Source organism: Lepisosteus platostomus, chromosome 17, assembly GCF_059453375.1.
Source record: "Lepisosteus platostomus isolate fLepPlt1 chromosome 17, fLepPlt1.hap1, whole genome shotgun sequence".
Taxonomy (NCBI): Eukaryota; Metazoa; Chordata; class Actinopteri; order Semionotiformes; family Lepisosteidae; genus Lepisosteus; species Lepisosteus platostomus.
In genome coordinates, this window is record NC_142627.1 from 17,617,303 (window position 1) to 17,627,497 (window position 10,195).

The 10,195-nt window shown below is 38.3% G+C and overlaps 1 protein-coding gene across 1 annotated transcript; it reads left to right on the forward strand.

The window, feature by feature from the left end:
• The first annotated feature begins 236 nt into the window (after positions 1-236).
• On the forward strand, positions 237-10,195 carry gch2 (GTP cyclohydrolase 2). The gene is made up of 6 exons (XM_088610014.1): positions 237-860; positions 3,243-3,352; positions 4,624-4,679; positions 6,580-6,611; positions 7,269-7,353; positions 7,834-10,195. The coding sequence occupies exons 1-6, from the start codon at positions 551-553 to the stop codon at positions 7,958-7,960; spliced, it is 720 nt and encodes a 239-aa protein (XP_088466140.1). The 5' UTR covers positions 237-550; the 3' UTR covers positions 7,961-10,195.

The following is a 10,195-nucleotide window of genomic DNA, read 5'->3' on the forward strand; positions in this document are numbered from 1 at the left end:
TCTCAAAATGTGTGCAATAGGTAGTCAAGAAGAGTAACAAACCATCTCATTCAGTGCAGCCTTTTCAGCGTGTTTAATAAGTATGTGTCCTCAGTGAAACCATTCAAACTGATCACAAGAGGAAAGGTCATTCTGAGAATGCGAACTTGTACTTCCGTTGGCTTTCATAACCCTGCACAAAACTGGCAATCGATTACCGGCTCTCAGATCACAGATTTGGTCTCTGCAAGCAACAGGGGTCCCTGGTATCAATGGACCAAAGTGTAATTCCACAGTCACACATCTATCAGTCCTGACGTGGTCACCAACGTGACGAAAATATTAAAGCAGATTCGCTCTGGTGAATAATCTGTTGTATAAATACAGCCTGTGGGATGAAGAGGAGCTCTGTGCGTGCAGACCTCTCCAGGTAAACTACAGAAAAAAAACTCGTCACCAAGGCAGCTGTTGCAGTCAGGTTTAGAAAGTTACTGAAAACCTGATACTTTCCCAACAGAAACATTGTTTCTCTTTTAACATTTTTCAAGCACAAGGCAAAATAGTGTCTAAAATGGAATTGCATAAGGCAGCTACAGAAATGAACGGGGTTTGCAACGGAAAGATTGTCACAGAGTTCAATTGCCGCAACGGGTTTAGCGAGCTAGCAATAGAGGCGAAGAAAGCAGCAGTGCAGTGCAAGCACGAGAAGTCCCGCACGAAATGTGAGGATGAGTCAAATCTGCAGGCGCTAGAGGATGCGTACACCACCATCCTCCAGGGTCTGGGGGAGAACACCGACCGCCAGGGTCTGCTGATGACGCCGCGCAGAGCGGCCAAAGCGATGCAGTTCCTCACCAAAGGGTACCACGAAACCATCTACGGTAAGTGGACGCGTGAGCTCTTGCATTAGGTACCAATTGCCAATGGGCTATTATCAAGCGTCGGTAGTCGTCTTGTGCGTTCATTAATAATGTAGTATTAGAGAAGAGTGAAAAGTGACGGGAGTGTATTATATACAATACAATATGGGCATTAGAAAATATAGTGAGTAACACTGTACTGTACATGTGGCTAGTGATTGTTCAGCCAGGCATATAAAGGAGAAGCCACGAACTTAACCTACTGGAAGACAGGAAAGCAACATACTGTATGTAGAAAAATTCATTGGGTTTTTCTTCCAATTTCCAGCATATTGAAGGGTATTGTGTGTGGTGCTTTATTAAGAGCTCGTTTTCTTCTTCAGTAGGTAACCTTAAATGACACTGCAAGGTTATACATCCCATCCCATGTTTTATAGGGTTAATATTTTAAACTTTAATCATTTAATTTGACCTATACATACAGTATTCTGTTTTGTAAATGTTTTCAACTGAATTTTAGAAAAGATTATAGATTTAGACAGTGATATTGACAAAAGAACTTATTACTGTGGGCTGATGATAAGTGTGTTTCCCAAGCATTAAGTGTTGCAAAGATCGTCCTTGAACTCAAAAACGTGTCATTAAACTCCATTCCTAAGCTTGAACAAAGTGCAACAGATACTGTAGGATAAATCTGCACCTTGGTTAGCATTGCTGCCTTGCAGTGCGGATGTCCCGGGTTCAATTCAGGGAGTGCTATCGGAGTGGAGTTTATACAGTATGTGCTCCCTGTTTTGTCAGGTGCTCCAGTTTCCTCCCACAATCCAAAGACTTCACAATAGGTTAATTGGCTTCAGGGAAAATTGGTCCTGGTGTGAGTGTGTGCACGTCTGTGTTTGTGTGTGCCTTGTGATGGACTGGTGTCCAGTCTAGGGTGTATCCTGCCTTGCTCCTGTTACTTTCTCTGTTACTGGGATAGGCTCCCCAGACCCTGAATTGGATGAAGTGGTTAGTAGATGGAGGGATAGATAATGTAATAAGCAACCAGTTTAGAAAAAACAGTTTTGAATTCTTAAAATTGTACATAAATCTATCACAGTAGGTCATAAGATGCATAATGCATTATAATTATGACTTGAACCATATAATGCTTATTTGTGATAACCTCCCACAATAAGTCTTATTATGAACAGAGCATATATACTGTTCTGTAAAGCAATTCATTCCCTTTGTATAGTATACAATAAAATTACATTTTATAATGCATGTAAAAAGATTATATCCTTTTTTTATAAAAGCCATGGCTGACCACATGCTGTAAGTCTGTCACAGTTGATTGAAACGCTGCATAACACATTACACATACATTCCACTCAATTAAAATTTTCAATAAAGCTCAATAATCTGCAATTTTACAGTTCTATAATTCTACACAAAAAACATGTTTATTCAGTTTTTGACCTAGAGGCAATATATGTTAAAAAAATATCTGAGTGCTCTTCTTTAACTTGCGTTTTGTGTAGCTTTGTAGTGCAAGTGGAACACTGACTGTGAAGATGAATTTCTAAAGCCAGAGGACAACCTGCTATTGCAAAAAAGACGTTTTTGTTTAAAGAGACCTAACATTTTCTGAATGAAAAGATTACAGTTTGTGAGGCTATTCGATGTTTTAGACTTGGAAAGTCACTGGCAAAAGATTAATGGGACCTTTCTCATGAAGGGTAATGATACTACTGTATGTACTCAAGCCCATGCAAGGGAGTATAAGGGATAAAGAATTTGGCAACATAATAAGATGAATTCTCAGGATTTCTACTTTTGCCTTGACAGCGTAGTAAATGTAAAAGAGCCTCTGTATATTGCAGACTCATTTCCTTCTGCAATTTATACAATAACTGTTCTATATAAAATGTATTCAAAATGAGAACATTATGCTGTTTCCTGCTTCTTTATATTTTGTTGATGACTACAGTTTGCCCTAATAGAAATCTCTTAGATCTATTTTCACAGTGAATATAAGACTAGTAATTTGCCATACATTCCATGTAAAATCAAACCTGCTTTAAGAAAAGAATAAGTTTCTCATAATCCAACAGCTGACTGTTTGCCTGGTGGTATGAATTGGATGATTTTTGGAGGAATAATGGTTACAAGAACAATATGTTGTGAACATGTGTTTCAACTGCAGCGAGGATTATTACCGATTAATAATGGTGGCGGAGGTCAGGACCATATTACATTAAAACCCTGGGCACATTCATGAATTAGGCTGTTCTTGGTTTCCCACAGGACTTTAAAAATCACATAACATTCACCTGATCCGACAGTATCAGAAAAAAACTGTTCATTCCTTTGTTTTGTCACAGCTATTAATCATAATTAAACTAGTGTCCCTTGTTTCAGAAATCCTGAATGATGCCATCTTTGATGAAGACCATGATGAAATGGTGATTGTGAAGGACATCGACATGTTTTCACTCTGTGAACATCATCTGGTGCCTTTCTTTGGCAGGGTATGTCTGGCACTGCACCTCAGCTTTCACCACAGAGTGGGGCTTAGTTCTAAGTCTCTCAAGATGTTTTGCATTACAAATCCATTAACAGTATTGAAAATTCTGCTGTGGCAAACACAGGGGCTAAATGGGCACACCTGAGAAACTCCCTAGGACTCCTGATCATGTACTGTAAATGATGCAAAAGCTCTGCTGGTGGACCTGCCTGCAAACATCTGTAGGCTGTAGTTCTACAGATCTTTGAGTACATCTGCTAGCTATACAAAAGAACACTATTTGTTTATTCAGGTTGCATAAAAATATTACAACTGCAGCTCATCTCTGAAAACTCTGTTAATGAGTTCTGCTAGTGCTGAACAAACATGACCTGGGACAGAAGCACTGGCTTATCAAATTTGTTTGGATAGCCTTTTGTATGTATTCTTTAGTTCAGAATGAAATAAACCAGAAATCAGTGAAGATTGAGCAAGAGAATCCTTCACAGAAAGGGGTTGTCAGTAGTTTGCATTTATAGCAACTAAACCAAGTATGAATTTACTGCTGGTATAAGATTCCAGCCACCATCACAAATTAGGCTTGCATTCTGCATCAAAAAAAGGTAAAAAGCCAAACCAAAGTTATACAGACTAATAAAGTTAATGCAACACTTTTAACTCTGAAATATTTACACACTTTGAAATCAGATGATAGCCATCACCTTCATTCAGTGCACATTCTGTGCTTTGATGACTGAAAATGGAAGATAGACCTAGAGAACAATATTGCAATTCATTTGAATTGTTTTCTGTAATCTACACAAGTAATTTGCTAAAGGAAAAAAACTGGATTTAGTCCTTAAATCCATTAATCTAATTCTTAATTAACATTACGCACATTTACATAAACACATTGCAGCATTGAGAAATATGAATGGGAGCTAATCTCAGTGAGGTCTGTTGTCCTAGATCTGAGAAAACCTACAGGGGAACTCTTTAATGCCCACTCAGTTTACCATAGTCATTTGTTACGTTTGAACTGCAATATGTAATGCAGCATGATCAGAGACTATTAGAACTATGTATTCAAATAATCTAGAACTTCTTTAACACTTTTAGTAGTGAATCTGAGTGATAAGTGATCTTTTGAGGGTTTTTTACATTGCATATATGCAAAATATCAACCTCCAATGACAAATTCAAAATGTAATTAAAATATTAAAGTATAGCTAAGACCTGTATGTCTATGTATAACATTTTCCTCTTCCCTTATGTCATATCCCATTCAATTTTTAGGTTCACATAGGCTATCTGCCAAGCAAAAAAGTTGTCGGGCTGAGCAAGCTGGCAAGGTAAGAACAAACACTGAAAAGCAGGGGAACTGCTCCGCACAGCACAGAGCCCGTAGGGCGGATACAGGTTCAGAACGAACACAGCAATGTGATATTCAAAGGAAATTAATTGTAATTAGCACTATATTAAAAGACCTGTTAATTTAGCAGGGCTCTAGATACATTCTTTAAGCATTTCCATTCACCAGCTATTGCTTTTGAGTCAGTCATGTATCCTGTAATGAAAACCTGTGCAAATTTCATCTCTGTCTTCCTGCAAGCCTTACTTTAGATAAAACCAATCCACATAATACTACATATAAAATTAATAAACCTTTTTGTGCTTACAGTTTATTTTTCTACAGTTTCTTAATATTTGTCGTAGAACGCCGTCAAACTCTAAGGTTTCCAATAGCATATTTTAAATTCATATATATATAATACAGATTTGTTAAAATGTTCAGCCTTTCTCTTTTTTTTGTGCATATGGCAAGTGTTTGCTGAATAGTAAATAAAAAGCTTAGCATTGTATATAGTGCAATTGAATGTGTTTTTGAGTCCTGTTATCCTGAACTCTGTGTTTTGTCATGAGACAGAGACATGGATAATGTCTCTCTTGTCTGCAGGGTTGGCAAGAGTGTGTCTATACTGTATAAAAGACCAAGTTTAGTGTTGATAGTCTGTCTCCCAGTCAATCAGACTGTCCTATGAATGAACAGTTGATTTCACCCATGAGAATCGAAGACTGCAGTAGACCCATTAATTACGACTGGCTGCGTTCTTCTGTTATTTCAAGCCGTTGACTTAGCAGCTAAGTAAACCCTACTGGGTATCATTTATTTCTGTATGGATGTAAACAAGACTCAGCCTTGGGACAATAAAGAATGTCACATGTTCACATCAGGGAAAGAATCCCTGGGCTAGCAGGGACACCAGGGATTTTCCTAGCATTAGTGCTGTTCCATTCAGCCCTGAGTATGTTTTTGACCAAATCAATGGTAGTAAATGTCATTTACAGTGATTATGTTAAGTCATATATCCCTTCGGAAGAATGTCTAGAATGTTGCTGAGTTAGCAGTAGGCGCTTTAACAATAACATGTGATAGTCATTTATTTTCAGAATTTGTCAGAATCACCCCAGGCATCTTTTAAAAATAATTCCATCAATGTTCAGAGTAGAATTGTACTCGCTCATCTCAGTTCTGCTGCTCTGGGAATGTAATTTGTAGAAATGGATAAAATAATTTTAAACCCTGGGGAAAACAGCCTTTCCATTCTTAGGGAACAGTGCATAGACACCAAACATGGATGCCACTTATAGAGACCACAGTCTCATGGACCTCTGTAAGTGGTGCTAGAATATAGTTGCAGACTTTCTGCCAACAGTGAATCTTCATTAAATGAATCGTTCAAACATTAGAACTATTTAAATTACAATGCACAAAATCACTTAGATACAGTATAGTACAGTTTTACACAGATCCCAGATACCTGTTGTATTTCTTTAATTATTATAGTAAAGGCAGTGCCTGAGTTATACAATTAAAAAATAACAGAAAGCTAGTCTGCAGCCGGTGGGTAAAAGTGCACCTTTATGATCTATAAGACCTTGGCTCTCATCCATTTGCTTAGTCTGGTCACACTGCTGGACAAGAAGAGCACTGCCATTTTAGTGACACACAAGCAGAAACCTAAGGGGACAAAGAGCATTTCACCTTTTTCTTGTTCACTGGATTCACCGAATTGGCACTGATGGTCAGTAATTTATTACTGATTAAGTTCATGGGGTACAATGCCAATACTACCACCAGTAACATTATCTTACAGCAAGTTTAGAGCTGTTTTTTGTGTTATTTGAATGTCCTGTCCACTTTATATGGTTTTGAAATTGCATAACTGTATGCCTTTCTCCTTTTTTCAGGATTGTTGAAATCTACAGCCGAAGACTTCAAGGTATGTTTGGTCCAACATTAATGCAAATCAAGGGCAGCAGGTCTGTGTATCAAGTTGCATGTACAGATAAAGATGATTATCATTTGTTTTGCTCATGTACACAAACAAAAGGTCCATATACTGTACATATACAAAACAATTTGTGACTTAATTGCAGACAATTCAAAATTAGTCAGACTCTTGGCAGATGAAATTTAATGTATATTAGTGTTACACGCAGATAACAAAAACATAAAACACAAATCTAAGATTGGAAATACTGTGAAGAAGGTATTTATGTAAAAAACTTAGGCTTATGCTGACAGATCATTTCAATGTTCTAGACTGCGTGAAGAACCAATATAAAAAACAAACAGAATTTTAGGAGATCCAGATAAAGGCACAGAATTTAAATCAAAGAGTGTGTCATGCAATGGCTTGCCTGGATCCCAGGAACAATTAGCTACTAAAAACCAATTGAGTTAGAAGCGCCAAATTGTCTTCTCTAGTTTTCCAACTGTTTTATGTTCCTCTAGTGTATTGCTGTTCCTATCAGCAGGTACTGGTGTGTTTTTGTGGTGACCATGAGTGTTGCCTGCGGTGGTGACTGTTGTGTCAGTGTGTGGTTTGTGTGCGAGCAATGCTGACAGTGTTATTGCTTGGGGGGCCTCTGTGCAGTTCAGGAGCGCCTGACGAAGCAGATTGCCGTCGCCATTTCGGAGGCGCTGAAGCCTGCAGGGGTCGCTGTTGTCATCGAGGCCGCGTGAGTGTTTGCCTACAGCTCAGCTGGCGCTATCTCCTCATTGGCTCACACGCCCCTTGAAATCGTTGAGCATCCAGAAGCCAGGCTGAGTTAAAGTTACAAAACAGCCGGTTCGCCATCGTGCCTGTTTCACAACAGAAAAAAAACCCTACATGAATAGGTCAAACCGTTTTATGAAGACATAAAAATAGATAACATTTGGAGAGAAAATCAATTTGATAATTCATGCTTGAAATATTTTGCTTTGGCCTTTAACTTGTGGCTTACCATCCTGTGATCATCATGAGTGCATGGAAAATGTACAATAAACGTTTAGTTGCCTTAAGGCATAATTAAAAGGACACACTGCAATGAATTTTGGGGTTTAAAACTCTTTGCTGCAGGTGATTGCATTAGATGTGATTTGAGCACAGCTAGTATGGCTGGTAACTACTGACTCTGAGACTGCAAGCTGATATACCTTGTGCTGTTGTGTTCCAGGCACATGTGCATGGTGATGCGAGGTGTACAGAAGATGAATAGCCGCACTGTGACCAGCACCATGCTGGGGGTGTTCAGGGAGGACCCCAAGACCCGTGAGGAGTTCCTGTCCCTGATTAAAAGCTAATGAACCTCCGACCCAGACGGCCATCCCTCAAACACTGTCCACACAACACAGACTCATCCACTGGGCTCTCTCCGTCTCTCTGCAACAATACGCTTTTCCAAAAAGCTTTTCTATTTGTTAATGTCTGGTGAATAGGCAACACGTTGCTCTATGTTGTTAGTGCTCTCTGTGATCTCTTTAGTTATGGGAAACCCAACTTGAGTAGCTAAGAACTGGGTCAGCACATCTAAGGTTTTCTCAGCCCTGAGCATTACATGACCAGATCCTCTGATCTCTAGCAACTAGAGCTGCTCTACATATCAGTGCCATGCGGGTTTCCTGCCAATTAGCATAGGAGAAAAGGAGGCTGGCCCCAGTCAGGTTCATCATCCTCATCACTGGCTTAGTAGCATTCCAGCCTTTTCCAGTTTTCTCTCATCAGTGCAGCAACAACCTTCATTCGCAGAGGGGGGTCCTGACTGGATTAGTGGGTGATGTATCTCACCCAAATCTCCCAAGCACACTTCTGCCATCAGTACTTTTCAGAAAGACTCCATGTCATGTACTGTAAGCTGCCAGAGAGCTATTTCTCTCATTGGGATCAGGGATGGTTTTCAACTAAAAATATGTATTTCTTTTATATATTGGAAATGATATTCCAGTACTGTAACTTTATTTGTTGTTCCACAATTGCCTCAACCTTGGTCAAAGACTATAAGAAAACATTTTAATGTTTTCAATCTCAATACATAGCAGTAGATCCTCATTATAATTACTCTTTGATTACCTCGTGTTGATTTTGTTAGGCAAACTCAAGACTGATTTAAATTAAAGCCTTTGAAACCACTCCCGAGCATTTATATCCCTTATATGAATTAAACTTAACATAGGCAGTATATTTAGTTTAGTGGCTCTTTACTAATTTTCTTTTGAGCAACAACAGTGAAAGAAAAAACATTCAATGTGAAACTAAGATATGTAGATGCTTTTATCCTATCGAAATCTGTGCCTTGACATCTTCTGTGCAATATCTACGACACCAGAAAACACATGTTGTACATAATATATAAATATTTGAGGAAAGAGATCAAATAAGATTTTTTATTGCACAAATCTAATATTTTGATACTTGTTTCATACCTAACAGAAACACTTCTTCAAATGTACTATGTAGAGAAGTTCAGGTAATTAAGATGATTTTCTACTGCTGAGAAACAAAACTGCTCCACGCAAATCCTGTTCCTCTGCGAATCAACGAGATTAAGTAGTAATTTATTTAGCATAATGTTTCTGTAGGACCTGTTCACATAAAGAACACAGTTTAGAAGGAAACATGCAAATAATTGGACATCAATCGTGTACAGTTTCTCAGTAATATTCCAAATGTGAACGTGTGGAGTAAAACTGCTTTAAGCTGACTTAGCACTGAGATACAGGCTTCTTATTTTGAGCCGATGCACAAATGACTCTGCTGCAGTAGACTGAACTTCTTTCTTTTTCAGTGTGACTTTTTTTAAAAACAATTAGTGTTATCTGAGTGTTTATTGAAATGTTCAAATCTGAATCCCTGCTGTGAAGGAGCTGAAGGGAACTCTCATCTTAACAGATGGCAAATGGTTGGGATTTGGAGTGAAACGTTTTGAAAATATGTTTAGCACTGATTCCTACAGGACAAAACCACTCTATACAGGGCCATATACGGTCAGTAGAACTAGCCTAGAAATACTCCATTAATGAACTTGAAACACAGTAACATTCACAAGAGGATATTTCTAAATCCAAACCTATCAATTTCCCGGGTTACTGAGCAGCTCCCTAGCAGTTATACTGAGGGGACACCTACTATATTGCCAGGGACAGCTATAAGTATTTCTGAGGTAAAAGTACTACATCTGTCACCCAGTATTGGTTTAAAATCTGTATCATTACTGGGACCTTACACGGTTATATTTCACTATAGCTGTATGTGCTGTACGTGTGTGTGTTTCTATGACTCTCTCTACATATATTTTTATTGTATTCAAGGAATGGCATTGGTTAATTTAGCTCTGATGTAACGTGAGGTCCTTACGGCATTAACTAAATCTTTGATTTTAATACTGTTTTTTGTAAACTTGTTTTTTCTGAATGATACACATAATTCTAATGTTAACTGCTACCTTTGTGTGACTGTAATTCACATGTTTACATCTAGGAGTGTGCTTTGTGGAAATATCATGCTGTATTTAAAAAATAAATGACTCTCCTTTGCCATAA